Raw genomic sequence first — 20,494 nt, 5'->3', positions numbered from 1 at the left:
CCCTAAATCATTAGAGAACAGGATCTAACCTTTAACCTCTCAGCCAAAGTGTCAGATGGAAAGAAACTCTCAAAATAAAACGAAGAATGGAATAACGTCATTTTGAGGAGAGTTACATTATGTCCTAATGGCACAGACAGATGAGGAGCAGGGTGTTTCTTCAATTCAGGGAAGAACAGATGATCAGAGATCTGGTGATATAGGACCCAAGAGGCCATTATCAGCAGCAGAAAGGGAGGCTGCTAAGAGAGGACTAAGAAAACTCAGACTGTAAATAGATCTAAGAGACATTTTGGGCACTTCTCGATCCTGAACAAAAGATTTAGGAGTTAGGTTCCCGTGATTCTGCCGGTAGAATTGAATCAGAGAATTATTCTATTATTACTATTACTGTGACTGTACTTAGCCACTAACACTGTTCTAACTTCTCTCCTCTCCCACTAATCTACTTCTATCTTTCAGTAGAGAGAGACTCACAGAATTTCTGATTAAATTAATGATATTCAGTATTTGTCATTTTACTGTGCGACCTATTTAACTACCCATCTATAAAGAGAGATTATTTAACTATTATCTAGCCATAAGAAAATTCACCAAAAATAAATATGTTTTAAAACAATGAAAGAATTATTCAATAATGAAAAGTAGTCAAATAAAGATAAAGGAATAAAAAGCTCTCATCACATCACTCTTCAGTGGTATGCTAAAGGGTGGCATAATTTCTATTCATTTTTCAAGCCATTCTCCAAAAAGTTATTATTACTCTTTGATATGAAAAATTCATTGCTATGATTTCAGATTTCACATAGCAACTAGGCTTTAAAAATGATCACATGTCAAGTTTCCATGCAGTATGAAGAAAAATATCCATAGTTATCTTAAAAGAATATTAAAGTTTTAAAGGCTTAAACCCTTTCCAAATATCTGCATGAGGCCAGATTTTCTTCATATGCTTTAGCCAAAACAACATATGACAGCAAAATTAATGCAGGAAAAAATATAAGAATCCAGCCATTCTTTAAGTCAGACATTAAACAATTTTTTTATAATGTAAAACAATGCCACTCTTCTCAAAAAAAATCTTTTGTTTTGGAAAATATAGTTATTTTTCATAAAATATATTGTTTATGCTAACATATAGTGAAATAGTTATTTAAAAATTCTTAAGTTTTTCTCAGTCTTAATTTCTAATATTGTAAATAATGATTGATAAATCCTCACAAACATAAATTGAGCTCGTTAAGGTCCTCAGTTTTAAGAGAGTAAAGTGGTCCTTGACCAAAATCTTTGAGAACCACTGAATTATTTCATTCCCTTTGAATTACAATTGAGGAACCTGGGATACAAAATGGTTAGATCACTTGATCCAAGTCATAAAGCTAGTTCATCTTCATGGCTCCAGAATTTTAAAAGCCTACTTTATAATTTATAAATAAAAATTCTACTTTTATAAATTAAATTACATTTGTTATTTTGCTGAATTCTATTACAATATTACTGCTGGTTATATTAAGGTGACTAAAAGACTCTTGACATTTTAAAATTCTTTTAAAAATTCTACACAATGCATTTTATGAAACTGTAGAGTATATTTCAAGTTTCAGCTTCTTTGAAAATCCTTTCAGAATCAGACTTACATCTTGGATAAGTTGACAGTTTTTTTTCTGTCCCTGTGTTCTATTATTGTGTTGAGTTCCACAGGGTTTCAAGTAAATGAATACTAATAATATCAGAAAGTTTTTTCATTTCAAAATAAGGAGTGTGTCTTCAATGTTCTAATTATGTAATAAACACACACATAAACTTTATAAAATTATAAGTTTATAAGATATATTTCACTGATTTTCTACTAAAGTTTTGAGGCTATCCTGAGATATCTGAGTCTTATTCTAAAAACACAATTTAAAATGATCCGAGACAATTTTTCAGCCTAGCTAAATTCCAAATTTATCGTTAGATTTAGTTGCAACACAATCCCCAAAATTAATTTACCAGACGTAACATAATCCCACTAGTATCTCTAAGAATGTCGCCTGCTTTGTGGCATAACTCTTTTGATGCCATTGTGTAGTAAATGTCCTGTTCCACACAAATATAGACACAAAATCATACAGTACTTGGAATAAATAGAAACTGTTTTACATAGCATCTTGATGAGGTAAGCTTGTGTTATATCCTTTTAACACAGCAAGACACTAAGCAGTAAAGACCTGTTCAGACTTGCCTAGCTTAAATCATAGAATTACTGGTGAAGTCAAAGGATAAAAATTTCCATGGTTTCTGAAACTTGTGAAACACAATAACAGTATCCTGTCTTGCAGTTAGAATCAAGATATGTTTGAGTTATATATTGTTCTACATTTTTAATTTACTTCATGAAACATGAATAAAGGACATGACTTAGTGGTAGATAGCATGAGTTGAAATTATCAGAAACCAGAACTCACCTTCTTTGTGTCTGTAATTAATTAGAAACATTATATTATAAATAGTCCCTTCTGAGGACATACTGAATCTAGCAATAGTTGAATACTCAAAAAGAAAATGGAAATATTAAACATTTAATAAATAGTATTTGAATGACCCCTATGTGCTTGGTGTTTGAGATGTGGTGAATATGAAAGGGAAGGCCACTGCTCTGATAAAGGTGGGCCAACTGCCCACCTTTAAGTGGGGGTAGATGAAGTAAACAAATAACTTCACCTGGTCAAGTGCAAAAAGATAATAATAGTGAAACAGAGTAATAACACAAAGTGATAAAAGAAACACAGGCTTCATTCAATAAGGCCATCAGTGAAGGCACCTTGGAGAAGTTGACTGTGGAGAGACCTAATGAGGAAAAGCTAGTCCTACAAACATTGGAAGAGGGACCTGTAGATGCTGGGGCCAAAAGTAGGATGAAGCTTGTTGTATTTGAAAGACAAACAGAAAAGAGTTTGGCTGCAGTTTAGGGCACTAGGGTGAGGTGCAGGAAGATCAGAGGTTCGTATACCGGGGTGAGGTCAGAGATGGGCAGGCCAGATGAGGTAAGTTCTCATAGGCTGTAGCAGAATTTGGATTTCACTCTAAGCCTAATGGGAAACTTTTGGAGAATTTTAAGTTAAGGAATCACATGATCTAATTTACAGTTTTAAAATAGGGAAGGAAGGGAAGAAGGAAAATAAATTGAGTGGTGATGGTGATTTGAACCTGGGAGATAGTTGTAAAAATGGAGAAAAAGTAGACATATTTAGGTTATATTTTAGAATTGTTTCTTACAGGATGTGCCAATGATTTGGACAAGGGAAGTGAGGGAGAGGATGCTTATTTCCATGCAAAAAAATGTTACCTATTACTTTATACCACAAGTATGATCCATAAAAATAAAATTTAGACTTCATCAAAATTAAAACTTTCACTTTGTGAAAGACTCTGTTAAGAGGACAAAAAGACAAGCTACAGATGGGGAGAAAAAATTTGAAAACTGTATATGCAACAAAGGACTAATATCTAGAACATACAAAGAACTCTTAAAACACAACAGTAAAAAGCAAACAATCCAGTTAATAAATGGGTAAGAGACATGAAGAGATATTTCACCAGAAAAGGTATGTAATGGCAAATAAAGAAATAAAATGATGTTCAACATGATTATTCATTAGGGAAGTGCAAATTAAAACCACGAGATGCTTTTAGTAACATCAGAAAGTTTTTTCATTTCAAAACAAGGAATGTGTCTGCAATGTTCTATGCTTCATCAAATTGCTATGTAAGCCACACTGTGTGTGTATGTATATAAAATATCAGAATAGGTAAAATAATAAATGCACACAAGGATGTGGAGAAACTGGATCACTTACACATTGCTTGTGGGAATATAAGATGATACATATGCTCTGGAAAAGTCTGGCAGTTAAAAAAACAAAAAAAGTAAACATGCAACTACCACATGACACAGTAATTGCACTCTAGGCATTTATCCCAAAGAAATGAAGATATATTCACACAGAAGTTCTCTTAGACAGCACTGCCCCAAACATTGAGGAGACATGTAAAAATTTTGAGCAGAGTTGGAAGTGATAAAATTATAATTTTCCACAAATCTCTAGGAAGAATCTGATAGGCTGGAAACTGGTAGCGAAATTAGGATATGAATCAGGATACGTATCATCAGAAGTTGTGTTTGCAGAAATGAAGAATGGGGTGTGTGTGTGTGTGTGTGTGTGTGTGTGGGTTGAGGTTAAGGGTGGAACTACAGGCACAGAGTAGATAAGGAGGCTGAAGAAGAGGTAGAGTGCTTTTTATTTAGGAAAATGGGTGGATACTGATCTCATTCACTGAAATAGGAAACACCTTAGGAGCAGAATTAAAAAATTATTTTTGAGAAGATGGGGGTGACTGACAAATTCAGGTTATATCCATGTTAACTTTGAGATTGTGAGGGACACTTTAGTAAGATGGACAATAGGCAGTTGGATACATAGATTTGGAAGAGTCATTCTCAAGGAACTTAGGGGGAATGTATGGTCAGGCCACTCAAGATGGCTGTTCTCTTGCTCTCTGTGTGTCCCCTGCTCAACCAGCGCCTGCTGCACCTACAGCCTACTCACATGACTGACCTTCCTTTGTACTTGCTCCAGGCCCCAGCTAGCCTTCTTATCAAAGGTGGGGAGGGGCGTTCGCCTCTACTGGTTTCCCTGGTAACTAATGAGCCCACCTGACATCTATTTCCCTTGTAACTGGTAATCTCCCTCCCTTCCCCACAGCAAAGACGGCCACCTTGTTCTGCCTGCCCTCCACTGCACCCGGTGGGGTTTTGCTCCAGGACTTTGCTTCAGACGTGTAGTCTACCCCATGCATTGATGTCTCTGTTGCTGACTCTGGGCTCTGTCTTAGTCTTGAAGCTGGGCAAGCACAAGACTTGTAGGCCTATGGGATGCAGCTCAACAGGGGAGATGCATTCATTGTTACGTGGATCTCTCATTACTTCCTTAAAATAAGCGCCTAGAAGTTAAATTGCTTTTTCAAAGAATATGAATTATATGTGGGGACTTTCTAAATTTCTTCTCCCCCTTCTCCCCACCACACACATTCCCTAGTGGTCCTTATGTTGCTGTGATGAACAAATGTTACTGATAGGCATGTACAGTACTCCACAGGTGTGGTCTGGTATTTAAAAATTCATTGGTTGGGAGACAGATTTCAGAGTTATATCCCTTTCTTTGTGGAAACCGGGACAACCCTCTGCTGCTTTCCAAAGACTTTGTAAATACTAAAGGTAGTTCACATTTGCATCTTCATCAGTACAGGTCCCAGGCAAGAAAACAGAAATCAAATAAGGAATTCTAAACAGACAGCATTTGCTATGGAGAACTGTTGACGGCTAAAAGAGCATAAAGGGGAAGGTGAGATTAAATCAGAAATTCCTAACTGCAGGAAGTGGCTACTAGAACAGAGGTAGAACAGAGGGTGGAGGTGGTATTATCAGAGCCCAAGAGCAAATGCTCTTTTGGGGTTGCCACATGAGTGTAGGGAAAGGGAAAACAGGACCACCAAGGAGGGGTTGCTGCAGCTGGTGCTGGACTTTGTAAAGGGCACAGACACTGCCCTGAATACCAGAAACAGAGAGGAAGAGAACTAAGGAACAATAGCTTTCCCATGTTCCACCTTCTGATTTTCTGCCTGTGCAGAATTCTTACCAGAATCTTACAGGAAGCTGTCTGACAAAGAAAGCTGGGAACTACAGTTTGCAAACTCCCAGCCCAACCATCGTCACAGAGCAGAGTTCAGGTGAGTATGGGGCTTAAATACCACTAGCACCTGCACTACACTTTACCAGGAAAAATTTTTTTTCCTCCTTTAGGTAGTAAACTCCCTAAAGAAAAACTGACTGATTTGGTTTTTCGTCTTTGACAGACTCAAGGGTCCATCAGAGTGTCTGTCATATAAAATGCTCAATAAATTATTTTTTATTTTATTTATTTTTTTTGCGGTATGCGGGCCTCTCACTGTTGTGGCCTCTCCCGTTGCAGAGCACAGGCTCCAGACGCGCAGGCTCAGTGGCCATGGCTCACGGGCCCAGTCGCTCCGTGGCATGTGGGATCTTCCCGGACCAGGGCACGAACCCGTGTCCCCTGCATCGGCAAGTGGACTCTCAACCACTGCGCCACCAGGGAAGCCCTATAATAAATTTTTGAGTGAACAAAATGTCTATTCACATCACTGAAAAATGGTTCAAATCAGTACTCAGCTTACCTGACTGGCAGGTGATGCAGCTGACTGTTAAAGAAACACACTTTAATTCATATGTACAAATTAGTATTGTCTTTTACAGTATAGGCCCCTTGGAAGTTAACATACTTTTTCAAACAGTGCTGCCATTACTCAAGGGATTTTTAGGACTCCTCTTTTGAAATTGCCTTTCAGAGCTAGTTCTTGAGAAAGACATGACAATTAGTAAGAGCCTAGTCTGCCCACTTTTGGCCTAGCCTGACCCACCTGCTTTTGATCTGGAGGATTTAATACTATTTTCAAAAATTAAATCCTCTCTCAAAGAACAGACTTGTTACTAATCTTGGTAAGTATGTGCCACAACTTCCAATTAAACTTGGGGCAACATGACGTCTTAGTCTACTTCTGCTACTTTGAATTTGGAATAAGATGACAAATATGGTTGTATAATGGTAATAACTTAAGACTTTGGTCCTGGGAGGGAGGGAGGGAGGGAGATGTGAGGGGGAAGGGATATGGGAACATATGTGTGTGTGTGACTGATTCACTTTGTTATGAAGCAGAAACTAGCACACCATTGTAAAGCAATTATACTCCAATAAAGATGTAAAAAAAAAAACAACTTTGGTCCTTGTTGCCTTCCTATGAAGAAAGGAGAATCATCACTGAGCCCCCCCCGCCACAAGCATCAGTAGGCTATTTGTTTTCATATCTCAGGGTTATTTCCAGCTAAGACAAATGCACAAGCACAAAAAGGGCCCCCGTAGCCTCTGACCTCTAGGACATGAACCAAGACAAATTTTACTATCACCCTCCCACCTCTCTAAAGAATCCGTAAAATGCATTATGGTAAAATAGGAAACTTCTCAAGGGCTAGTGAGTTGTGGATAAGAGCACGGGCAGATGCAGTTGCTGTTCCCTGCCTCAAGTGGAAAGTAATAATAAAAAGCTTAATGAACACTTGCATGGCGGGATGTGTTTGGCTCTGTTTATTCTTTCAATCTTCACAACTCTGTGAGGTAGGCACTCTTATCCCTCCCATTTTACAAATGAGAAAAGTAGAGGCTCACAGAGGTTGATTATCTAGACGAGGCCACTCAGCTAGTAAACGACAGTCCAGGGTTCAAACCCCGAAATCTGACCCGCGTTAGTGCTTTCACGAAAAAACGGGTATCTGGCAATGATTAAAACGTCAGAACTGGCAACTGGGGAACTAATGGAAAAGGGAATCAACAAAACGGCCCACCACGTGGCAACAGTGCTGAAAGACCAAGGGAGCCTCAAGCCCCAGGAAGGGGAAAGTGAGGGGTCAGCGATTCGCCACCACAGCTCCAACAGCCCCAGCTCTGGACCGCCGAAGCCTCCAGAGACGCCTCTGGCGCCGGCGTCGCAGAACCCTCATTGGGCCTCTTCTAGGCAGCGTCAAATCGCGGGCGTCCATAAGGAGGCGGGACTTCCGGGAGCGGTGGCGCCAAATTCCGGCCGCGCCGGAAACAGCTATTGAGGAAAAAACACTGGGTACACGCCGCTAGAAGCTCCTGGAGAATTTTGTGTTCCACAGTCTCCGAAGAAAAATTGGGCGGGGGTTCGTCCGCTCGTTGCCAAGTTTTCGAGGCAGTGGAAAAAAAGAGTTGGGACATGGACAGCCGCTTGCAGGAGATCCGGGAGCGGCAGAAGTTACGGCGACAGCTTCTCGCGCAGCAGGTCCGGGGCCCAGGGAGGGATCGCGAATGCGCGTGCGCGGCCGGCCTGTTACAACCTCCCTTTTCTGTCTCGTTACTGGCCACGGTGCAGTCCTTTCTGGTCCCGCGACCTTAATCCCTGCGCCCACCTAACCTCTTGTTCTCAACCCCCGGGGTACCCCGAATCTTTTCCTGTTTTACCTCGCGGTCATTGTGGTGCTGAACCGAACGCCACGCTTGGTCTTCAGCAACCGTTATGGAATGGCCGCCGAGTGGTGCTCAATGATGAGAATACAGTGGTCTTTCTGTATACGTTGCCTCAGTTCACGCAAAGAAAAGTGACTTGTTATCCTCCAGAATTTCTGTTTACTTTTTTTTTTTTTTTTTTTGCCGTACGCGGGCCTCTCACTGCTGTGGCCTCTCCCGTTGCGGAGCACAGGCTCCGGACGCGCAGGCTCAGCGGCCATGGCTCACGGGCCCAGCCGCTCCGCGGCATGTGGGGTCTTCCCGGACCGGGACACGAACCCGTGTCCCCTGCATCGGCAGGCGAACTCTCAACCATTGCGCCACCAGGGAAACCCCTCAGTTCACTTTTTAAATGGTCGTTTGTGTCTTGCCTTTCTTTGTAATCAGCTCCCGATTCTTGAGATTGGGGCTTCATTGTGGGTCAGGTTTACGGTATTTTCTCTGGGATAGTGTCTTACGACTGCATTGGTAGAAGCCTGAGTGTAAATTTTAGATCCTGCATGATGCGTATTGCTGTCGACCCTGCCGTGTACGGTATCCTCGTCCTCACTCGCAGCTAACGTTTGAATTCTTAATCTGTATCGATCACAACAAATCTCTGAAATAGGTAATATTGTCTTCACTTATCGGATAATGAAACAGAGGCTCCAGAGGTTAATTTTTGCCCCGGCTCCTTCACCTCTGGGCCAGAAAGTTAAACCCAGGTTTGTCTCTCCAGATCTTGGCCTCACTCCTTCTTGTGTATGAGTAAGTTAACACTTGATTTGTAGAGTACACATGCAGAAAATGCAGATGCACACCTCTGCTTAATTAAAGTTAGAGGTTGTGTTTTACTTTCTACCACTCAGATCGGTAAAAGGGGTGGGGGAAATGCTCACAGGTTTTGATGAGGCATCTTACTGTTATTTTTTTCAGTAATAAGTTTTCGTTTTAGTACATGGAAATCTGAGACCTATTCTCTTTTATGATCGGATGAAAAGATTTATGGTACAGTGTTAAAAGTGTGGGCGTTTAGGGAGTTCCCTGGTGGTCCAGTGGTTAGGACTCAGCGCTTTCACTGCTGTGGCCCGGGTTCAATCCGTGGTCGGCAGCTAAGATCCCACAAACGCGTGGCCAAAAAAAAAGGGGGCGTTTGGAATCAGATCTGTTCCTGGCATAGTGATTTTGGACAAATCAGGTATCTTTTCCAAGCCTTCCTTTTCCCAGTTTCTATTATGTTATCTTCAAAAATGTTCAGCAGCTCTTTGTTACCACTAAGGTTCTTACTCTTTAGTTTTGAATTCAGACGTCTGTTTGACTGAAAATAGTCGTAAACAATGATTGGTTGAGTGTCTTACTATGTGCCAGGAGCTTTTGTAGACATTGGCAATTCAGCTATGAATAATAATAGGTGGTCCTACCCTCAGAGAGCTTACATACTGCACAGAATTTAATAATGTCTGCCATTTATTAAGTCCTTTCTGTGTGTCAAGACTCTGCCAAGCTTGTACATACATTATATTTGATCATACCAGTCAGATGCTATCTGTGTCTTATAGATGAAGAAAATAAAGCTCAGGAAATTTGTTACATGCTGAAGGCCACAAACCGTTTACATTTGTAAGCTGCAGTTTTAGGCCTTTGCAATACACATGGCTGCCTCCTAGTACAGTTGGATAGGAACCTTTCCACCTAAGGATGTACAGTATAATCAATGACAGACTTCCACTTTAGCAGCCTTCCTTTCACTTACTTTTCTCTGTATGAACAAGACAGACTGGTTTATTACTCTCCAGAACGTGATTTGTGCAGTACATACTTTATGATTTTTAAAAGTTGTCCTTTCTTTCTGATTTCTGTCTATCCTCTGTGACAGCCCAGGTCAGAATTTTGTGATGAAACCTATTGTGATCTCCCTGGCTTAGTCTCTTCTCCCTCTGAGCATCCATTTTCCTTACTGTTGCGTCCACTACTGTATATTATTAACCATCATACAGAATATAAACAGTTTGCGTGCAGCGTCTTTGCATTTAATTCCTGTTGGCTTAATCTTCTATCCTAACTTTGTTTCTTGCCCAAAGTAAGTTTTTAATAAATTTTTGTTGATTGATGGTCTGTCAGAGTAGAGCACAACTCAAGTGTGTATAATTTGCTTGACTGACTTGGCTGCTGGATGAAGGTATCGGATGCAGTATATAGGCCCAGACCACGATTGTGGCAATTGATGCTATCACCAACGATTTACACCTGTTTTTATTTAACTTGTAGCTTTGTTTCAAAAAATTATACGTGCTTTCAAATGATTCCAAATTGTCATAGTTATTCAGATAATATATTTAGTGCTACCACAGTGGGAAGTCTGTTACTCCAGTCATTCCACAATTTTTTAAAAATGTTGGAGCATGAGAAGACAATTATATATGTAAGCACAATTTGATTTAAAGCGTTCCTCTTGTAAAACATTGTATTCTAATTTACACCTTGGTAGAAAATCTCATTGGTTCATTCACAAATTTATAAGCATGTACTATAAGTCAGATGTTATAGTAGCTGCTGAACATACAGATATCAACAGGACAGAGTTCTTCCCCTCAGTGAGCTAACATTTCAGTGGGGGAGAAGTAAACAAAAGTAAACTGATAAAGTAATTGAATTGTACAAATAAAAATTTGGAAGTTGTGATAGCGACTGTGAAGCAAAAGTAAAACAAAAAGGGTGTATTAAGTGCTATGATCGGAATGAGGAAATGAGGAGGTAAAAATAATGGAAAGGAGGCTACCTATTCTGTAGATAGTGTTCATGGAAGGACCCTCAGAAAAAATGTACTCATCTGAGATTTGAAGGGAGTCCGACTCAGTCTTGGGAAGAAGATTATAAAGCATTCCACCTATGGGAATAAATGTGTTTTCTGACTAAAGAGAATAGGGGTCAGGAAGATTTTATGGAAGAGTTAAAATATCAGGAACAGTTGATATATTGGAAGAGATTTATCATTGGGGAAACCTTAGGGGAGTCATGAAGTGGGTAGTCTAAAGAGGCAGTGGTAATTGTTTAAGATCAAGGCTGGGGACTTGCAGCTCTAATATTGTAGTGTGCCTTCTCACCTTTCTTGAGCTAAGGGATTATTTAATGCAGATTTCCTCATGCCCTTCGTGTGCTTAAAAATATTAAGTGGTTCCTCGTGGCCTGTAAATTGCATTCTATACTTCTTGGTTTGGCTTTTAAAGTTTTCCATGAATTGATCCCACACTATGTAGCCAGGCCTGTTTCAACTAGTGATTTGTTTACATTTGTTGTATTTTGCAAAATTTCCCGAACTGCCAACCCGAATTTGCATCACTATTTTTCAGGTTTTTGTAAAGTTTAGTATTGTGCCTATAATCATTATAAAGACTTGGCTTGAATAAAACTGAAAAGGTATTTATTACGGCATGGAATAAATAAGGTACAATACGTGAGCTGATGGATGCAGAGTGTTTAACATAGTGCATATCACACTATAAACACTATGTTAGCTGCTTTTTTTTGTTGTTTTGTTATTGCTACTGCTGCTAAATTGTGTTTTATTATTTGCTTTAAAAGTAGAGGATTGGTCAAGTTAATTTCAAAATAACTGAAAGCATAAAATACTTTTCAGCTGGCAAAATCATTCTTAATTAACATGGTTTTGCTCCAAGGTGTTTTCTGTTTTTCCTGCAAGGTAATTTGTCCATTTGCCTGCTGCAGTAGTTACGGGTTGTTTTTTTTTTAATACTTGATGTATTAAATGCTGCTACAAATGACTAGGAAGGCTATTCAGTACACTGTCATCTAATTTTTGGTTTTTGCCTTTTCTCAGTTGGGAGCGGAAAGTGCTGACAGTATTGGTGCTGTGTTAAATAGCAAAGATGAGCAGAGAGAAATTGCTGAAACAAGAGAAACTTGCAGGTCAGTTGAATATTTTTTTAGTGACATGTTAGTATTTGTGAAAGGATCACTGTTTTAATAAACAATAATCCTAGGTATGAAGTGTGTTGTTATAAGTATCAGCATACAGATTTAGGAAACATTGGTTTTTATTGTTAGTTCATGAATTATGAAATACTTATTATCTGAATACAGTAAGTTTTCATTTATAAAGTAGTTAGAAAATGGAATGTTAGGCTAGGAATTAGCTTATATACCATATATAATTTTATTTAAAAAATCCTTATTAAAAAAAACACACTTTGCCCTAAAAGTGGTATTGACTTGATAGTTCATAAAGCATTTAGAATTTTTCAGTATTGCAGTTATCAGTTTTTTTTTTATTGGAGTATAATTATTTCACAATGTTGTGTTAATTTCTGCTGTACAGTGAAGTGAATCAGCTATATGTGTACATATATCCCCTCCCTCTTGGACCTCCCTCCCACCCCCTGCTATCCCACCCATCTAGGTCATCACAGAGCACCAAGCTGAACTCCCTGTGCTATACAGCAGGTTCCCACTAGATATTTTACACATGGTGGTGAATATATGTCAGTCCTAATCTCCCAGTTCATCCCACCCTCCCCTTCCCTCTGCCCGCTGTGTCCACTCATCTGTTCTCTACTACTTTGTCTCTATTCCTGCCCTGCAAATAGGTTCATCTGTACCATTTTCTAGATTTCACATATATGTGTTAATATATGATATTTGTTTTTCTCTTTCTGACTTACTTCACTCTGTATGACAGACTCTAAGTCAACCCACATCTCTGCAAGTGACCCAATTTCGTTCCTTTTTATGGCTGAGTAATATTCCATTGTATACATGTACCACATCTTCTTTATCCATTCCTCTGTCGTTGGACATTTAAGTTGCTTCCATGTCCTGGCTATTGTAAATAGTGCTGTAATGAACATTGGGGTACATGTGTCTCTTTGAATTATGGTTTTCTCAGGGTATATGCTCAGTAGTGGGATTGCTGGGTCATATGGTAGTTCTATTTTTAGTTTTTTAACAGTGCCAGAGGGTTCCCTTTTCTCCACACCCTCTCCAGCATTTACTGTTCATAGGTTTTTTTGATGGTGACCTTTCTGACTGGTGTGAGGTGTACCTCATTGTTGTTTAGATTTGCATTTCTCTAATAATTAGTGATGTTGAGCATCTTTTCATGTGCCTCTTGGCCACCTGTATGTCTTCTTTGGTGAAATGTCTATTTAGGTCTTCCACCCATTTTTCGGTTGGGTTATCTGTTTTTTTGATATTGAGCTGCATGAGCTGTTTGTATATTTTGGAGATTAATCTTTTGTCAGTTGCTTCATTTGCAAATATTTTCTCCCATTCTGAGGGTTGTCTTTTGGTCTTGTTTATGGTTTCCTTTGCTGTGCAAAAGCTTTAAAGTTTCATTAGGTCCCATTTGTTTGTTTTTATTTTTATTACTCTAGGAGGTGGGTCAAAAAACATCTTGCTGTGATTTATGTCAGAGTGTTTTTCCTACATTTTCCTCTAAGAGTTTTTTGGTGTCCAGTCTTACATTTAGGTCTTTAATCCATTTTGAGTTTATTTTTGTGTGTGGTGTTAGGTAGTATTCTGATTTCATTCTTTTATATGTAGCTGTCCAGTTTTCTCAGCACCACTTAGTGAAGAGGCTGACTTTTCTCCATTGTATATTCTTGCCTCCTTTATCAAAGATAAGGTGACCATAGGTGTGGGGGGTTTATCTCTGGGATTTCTATCCTGTTCCACTGATCTATATTTCTTTTTTTGTGTCAGTACCATACTGTCTTGATTACTATAGCTTTGTAGTAGAGTCTGAAGTTGGGAGCCTGGTTCCTCCAGCTCTGTTTTTCTTTCTCAATATCGCTTTGGCTATATGGCGCCATTTCTGTTTCCATATAGATTGTAAAATTCTTTGTTTTGATTCTGTGAAAAATGCCTTTAGTAATTTGATAGGGATTGCATTGAATCTGTAGATTGCTTTGGGCAATATAGTCATTTTCACAATATTGATTCTTCAGATCCAAGAACATGGTATATCTCTCCATCTGTTAGTGTCATATTTGATTTCTTTCATCAGTGTTTTATAGTTTTCTGAGTACAGATCTTTTGCCTCATTAGGTAGGTTTATTCCTAGGTATTTTATTCTTTTTGTTGCATTGGTAAATGGGATTGTTTCCTTAATTTATTTTTCTTATCTCCTGTAGTTAGTGTATAGGGGTGCAAGAGATTTCTGTGCATTAATTTGGTATCCTGTACCAAATTCATTGATTAGCTCTAGCAGTTTTCTGGTGGCATCTGTAGGGTTTTTCTGTGTGTATCATCATGTCATCTGCAAGCAGCAATGGTTTTACTTCTTCTTTTCCAATTTGTATTCCTTTTTTTAAAAAAATATTTATTTTTCACTGTGTTGGGTCTTTGTTGCTGTGCACAGGCTTTCTCTAGTTGCAGCGAGCAGGGGCTACTCTTCATTGCAGTGCGTGGGCTTCTCATTGCGGTGGCTTCTCCTGGAGCATGGGCTCTAGGCACGTGGGCTTCATTAGTTGTGGCTCGTGGGCTCTAGAGCGCAGGCTCAGTAGTTGTGGCACATGGGCCTAGTTGCTCCGCGGCATGTGGGATCTTCCCGGCCCAGGGCGCGAACCCGTGTCCCCTGCATTGGCAGGTGGATTCTTAACCACTGTGCCACCAGGGAAGTCCCTCCAATTTGTATTCCTTTTATTTCTTTTTCTTTTCTGATTGCCGTGGCTAGGACTTCCACAACTATGTTGAATAATAGTGGTGAGAGTGGACATCCTTGTCTTGTTCCTGATCTTAGAGGAAATGCTTTCAGTTTTTCACCATTGAGAATGATGTTTGCTGTGGGTTTGTCATATATGGCCTTTATTATGTTGAGGTAGGTGCCCTATATGCCCATTTTCTGGAGAGTTTTTATCTTAAATGGGTGTTAATTTTGTCAAATTTTTGTCGAAGTTTTTCTGCATCTATTGAGATGATCATATGGTTTTTATTCTTTAATTTGTTGATATGGTGTATCACATTGATTGATTTGCATATATTGAAGAATCCTTGCATTACTGGGATAAATCCCACTTGATCATGGTGTATGATCCTTTTAATAGAGATTAATAGAGTTTGGGAGTGTTCCTCCGTCTGCAGTTTTTGGAAGAGCTTGAGAAGGATAGGTGTTAGCTCGTCTCTAAATGTTTGATAGAATTCACCTGTGAAGTCATCTGTTCCTGGACTTTTGTTTGATGGAAGATTTTTAATTACAGTTTCAATTTTATTACTTGTGATCGGTCTGTTTATATTTTCTGTTTCTTCCTGGTTCAGTCTGGGAATTTTTTACCTTTCTAAAAATGTGTCCATTTCTTCCAGGTTGTCCATTTTATTGGCATATAGTTGCTTGTAGTAGTCTTTATGATCCTTTATAGAACATCAGTTTTGCTCAAGACACATTAGAATGATACATAATGTAGAAGTTTCTTTTTGCCATGCATACCTTATAAAAGCTTAGTTTCTTATTTGTTTGCTTTCTCAAAAAAAAGTACAGATTATTCGTCAGGTTGTGTTACTTTTAAGATTTATAAACTGGGTGAATAGATACTGTTTAGTCAGGAAAAATTTGCCTTGTTCTGTTTTTATAACTGGTTCTTTAATATTATTAATGGAGACATTTATACATCTTGTATGTATTTGTGAGTGATATTTCAGTTTTAATTTTCAGGGCTTCCTATGATACCTCTGCTCCAAATGCAAAACGTAAGTATCAGGATGAAGGAGAGACAGATGAAGACAAAATGGAAGAATATAAGGCAAGTAGAGAATGGGACAATTTTATGGTCAAGAAGAAAATAAGTCCTTACAATCCGTAGAGTCTTACCCAGGAAAATAAAATTTGACAGAAGCTGAATTTTGACAGAATACTGAATAATTGTTGATGTAATTAGGTAAATTTATATAGTTTAACACAAGAAGTATGTGGATTAAATTAGGTGATGTATATGAAGCACTTAGCATAATGCCTAGTAAGCACTAGGCAATAGCATTCTTAAATAAGAGTAAGGAGGTAGATGTATCAGAAACTTTGGATAATTCAGTCATATTTTGAGGGGCTACAATACTGTCTTCTTTGATTTGCATTATTCCATGTTAACAATATAGGGTAGTACAATTAAAATATTTTGAGAACTCATGGGCTAGACAGCAGTGTAGAACCATTTCTGACAGAGACCCAAGGCAAAAACCCAGCTTCTCAACTTGTAATTACAATATGTGGTTGAAAAGAAAGAAAGTTAAGGACAAAAAAACCTACCTCCATTTTTTTCAAATTAATTGTCATAGAACTATATTCAATAGAGAAGAGGATAAATAGTTTCAGTAAATCTTTAGGTATAATTATCTAATTTCATAGATATTCTCTTGTGTATTGGTTGCATTTGATATATCCTCTTATATAACTTAACTATTTGTGATTATATTAGGTCAAACCATATACAGTTTCTGATATTTTAACATTTTTGACTTATAAAATAGCAGTTTCATATGGTTTGATCTAGTAGAAATAAAATTGCCCCATTGGTGGTCATATCTTTCATGATTTGAGCTAAATTCTAATATTTAAGTTATTATATCAGAGATAAATAATCCTAGATAACTTAGTCAACAAAATTAGTAGTTATAGACAATTATTACTGAAGAGAATGAAAAAGAAATATTTATTTTATATATTATAAGCATAACTAGTTACAGCTAATGATGAGAAAGCAAAAACTTCAAATTTTTTTTTAGATTAAAAAATTTTTTTTTTAATTTGTATTTTATATATTTATTTATTTGGCTGCATCAGGCCTTAGTTGTGGCATGTGGGCTCTTCATTGCCACCCGTGGGCTTCTCTCTAGCTGTCGGCCGCGTGCACAGGCTTACTTGCCCTGCGGCACGTGGGATCTTAGTTCCCTCACGGCATGTGGGATCTTAGTTCCCTGACCAGGGATCCAACCCGTGTCCCCTGCGTTGGAAGGCAGATTCTTAACCACTGGACCACCAGGGAAGTCCTGACTTCAATATTTGACTTTAACAGTAATTTGAAAACTTTATTGTGTCTTAGGGAAAGAAAATATTTATATGAGTCTTAATACTCGAGATATCATAATATGTAAGATACTCCTCTTATACATAAAATGTATACTTCCTTTTCCAAGGATGAATTAGAACTGCAACAGGAGGAAGAGAATTTGCCATATGAAGAAGAGATTTACAAAGATTCTAGTACTTTTCTTAAGGTAAAAAAATAATTTTCACGTCCATAACTTCACATTTCAGCTCTATGCCTGAAAAGATTTTAAATACTTATTTGTTTTCAAGATTTTTTCAGTTATTGAGGGATCATTATTATAAAGGTCATTTAAAATTATTCATGAAATATTCTTCTGATGCTTGCCCATTTAGGATGAGATAATGCTTTATTAATGTCTGTAGATACTGAATTGTAATACTATTATTTTAATAGTGATGTTTTCTGTTTTTTTAATGTCAATTAACTTATATTTTGTATGGCCTCATAATAAAAAATAAAGTACAGAGTTAGTGTATCTGCCCTCAGAGCGAATGCTGTTTATTTAATTTTGACGTTTTCTTTAGGGAACACAGAGTTTAAATCCCCATAATGATTACTGCCAACATTTTGTAGACACCGGACATAGACCTCAAAATTTCATCAGAGATGTAGGTATGTCAGATTTGTTGGGAATATGCTATTGCTAGCTGTTGATTACATGCATGTAATTTATCCATTTTGTGGTTTATTACTAACAAAGTTATTTTTCCTGGCTTGGCTTCCCCTTTCCATTCTTAGTACTTCTAGTACACTCTCTTTTTCCATCAAGCAGTGTTACTTTTTTCCTTCTTCCTTCCATCTTTCCTTCATTTTGGTTCTGTAACTATCCCTCATTTTTATTTTGCCTTCATTTATTCCTTCGATGCTCTTCCTTTCTTTATGTAAATCTGATTCTCTGACTTATATTATTTTCCTTTTGTCTAAAGAATTTCTTTTAACATTTCTTGCAAGGCAGGCCTGTTGGCAACAAATTCCCTCAATTTTTGTTTGCCTGAGAAAGTCTTTATTTTTCCTTTACTTTTGAAAGATTAATTTTGCAAAGTACAGAATTCTAGATTGGTGTTTTCTTTCTTTCAACACTTTTAAGTATTTTACTTCACCCTGTTCTTGCTTGTTTCTGAGAAGTTGGGTATAATTCTTAACTTTGTTCCTCAATAGGTTTGGTTTTTTTTTTTTTCTGGTTTCTTTCAGAATTTTTTCGTTAGCTTTGATTTTCTGTAGTTTGAAAATGATATGTGTAGGTATAGCTGGGTTTTGTTTGCTTTGGGTTTTTTTTGCGTTTATCCTCTTTGGTACTCTCTGAGCTTCCTGTGTCTGGGGTTTGATGTCTGACATTATTTTGGGAAAATTCTCAGTCATTATTATTTCAAATATTTCTTCTGTTCCTCTTTCTGTTTTTTCTCCTTCTTATATTTCCATTACACATTTTACCTTTTGTAGTTGTCCCACATTCCTTAGATAGTCTGGCTTTTTTTTTTTTTCCAATTTTTGTTCTATTTACTTTTCAGTTTTTGAGGTTTCTATTGAGATATCGTCACGCTCAGAATCTTTTCTCAGCTGTGTCCAGTCTACCGATAAGCTTACCAAAGGCATTATCCCTACATTTTTAAAAACAGCTTGACTGAGAGAATTCATGTACCATACAGTGCACCCATTTAAAGAATATAATTGAGTTTTTTAAGAATATCTATAGATTTGTGCAACCATTGCCACAATCTAATTTTAGAACTTTTTAAAAAATTGAGGTATCGTTGATTTACAATATTATATAAGTTTTAGGTGTACAAATAGTGGTTTACAATTTTTAAAGATTATATTTCATTTATAGTTATTATAAAATATTGGCTGTATTTTCTCTGCTGTACAATATATCCTTGTAGTTTATTTATTATATGCATAGAAGTTTGTACTTCTTAATCCCCTCCCCCTATTTTGCTCTCCCCACTTCTCCCCCCCCCCGTAACCACTAGATTGTTCTCTTTATCTGTGAGTCTGTTTCTTTTTTGTCGTATTCACTAGTTTATTTTTTAGATTCCACGTATAAGTGATAATATACAGTATTTGTCTTTCTCTGTCTGACTTATTTCACTAAGCATAATACCCTCCAATCCATCAATGTTGTTGCAAAAGGCAAAATTTCACTTTTTTTTATGGCTGAGTAATAAGTGTGTGTGTATGTGTGTATACACCACATTGTGTGTGTGTGTGTGTATGTATGTATATATATGGCACATTGTCTTTATCCATTTACCTTTGCTGGACACTTAGGTTGCTTCCATTTCTTGGCTATTGTAAATAATGCTGCTAAGAACACTGGGGTGCGTGTATCTTTTTGAATTAGTGTTTTCATTTTCTTCAGATATATACCCAGAAATGGAGTTGCTGGATCATGTGGTAGTTCTATTTTTAGATTTTTGAGAAACCTCCATACTGTTTTCCACAGTGGCTGCACTGATTTACATTCCTATCGACAGTGTACAAGTCCCCTTTCTCCACATCCTTAGAACATTTTCATCTCCCCTAAAGAAATTCAGTACTCATTAGCAGTCAATTCCCATTCCTTCTCCCACAGTTGCCCCCCAGCCTTAAGTAATCATTAATTGACTATTGTCTATCAGTTTGCCTATTCTAGACATTTCATATAATTGGACTCATACAACATGTGATATTTCGTGACTGGGCTTTTTTCACTTAACATAATGTTTTCAGGGGCCATTGATGTTGCAGCATATTATCAGTACTTCATTTCTTTTTATTGCCAAATATTCCATTGTATGTACATACCACATTTCATTTATTCATTTGTGTTGTTTCCACTTTTTGATTGTTATAAACTCTGCTACTATGAATATTCATGTAAAGTTTTTGTGTAAATGTATGCTTTCATTTCTCTTCGGTATATACCTGGGAGTGGAATTGCTGTGTCATGTGGTAATTCTATGTTTAACTTTTTGAGGAACTGCCCAAATGTTTTTCAGAGCAGTTGTACCATTTACATTCCTACCAACAATATGTGAGGCTTCCAGTTTCTTACCACCCTTGACATTTTATTATCTGTCTTTTTAATTATAGCAATCCTAGTGGTATAAAGTAGTATTTCATTGTGGTTTTGATCTACATTGCCTTAGTGACTAATGATATTAAGAATCTTTTCCTATGCATATTTTTCCACTTAAATACCTACTTTAGAGAGATGTCTAAACCCTGCTTATTTTTTAATTGGTAATTTGTCTTTTTATTATTACATTGTAAGAGTTCTTTATATATTCTCAGTACAAGTCCCTTATCAGATGTATGATCTGCAAATATTCTCTCCCATTC

At 37.5% G+C, this 20,494-nt stretch overlaps 1 protein-coding gene across 2 annotated transcripts in view; it reads left to right on the top strand.

The window, feature by feature from the left end:
* Positions 1-7,724: 7,724 nt before the first annotated feature.
* Positions 7,725-20,494, top strand: part of METTL14 (methyltransferase 14, N6-adenosine-methyltransferase non-catalytic subunit) — a 32,354-nt gene continuing 19,584 nt past the window's right edge. Inside the window, exons 1-5 of one of the 2 annotated variants that reach the window (XM_082838474.1) lie at positions 7,725-7,914; positions 11,956-12,044; positions 15,784-15,871; positions 17,259-17,339; positions 17,698-17,785. In XM_082838474.1, the coding sequence (XP_082694600.1) occupies positions 7,849-7,914; positions 11,956-12,044; positions 15,784-15,871; positions 17,259-17,339; positions 17,698-17,785 (412 nt within the window). In that variant the 5' untranslated portion in view covers positions 7,725-7,848. The remainder of the gene's footprint in view (positions 7,915-11,955; positions 12,045-15,783; positions 15,872-17,258; positions 17,340-17,697; positions 17,786-20,494) is intronic. The other variant, XM_082838475.1, reaches the window with a different exon arrangement.

Source organism: Leucopleurus acutus (assembly GCF_964270905.1).
Source record: "Leucopleurus acutus genome assembly, chromosome: 4".
NCBI lineage: Eukaryota > Metazoa > Chordata > Mammalia > Artiodactyla > Delphinidae > Leucopleurus > Leucopleurus acutus.
This window is presented reverse-complemented; position numbering and strand designations above follow the sequence as displayed.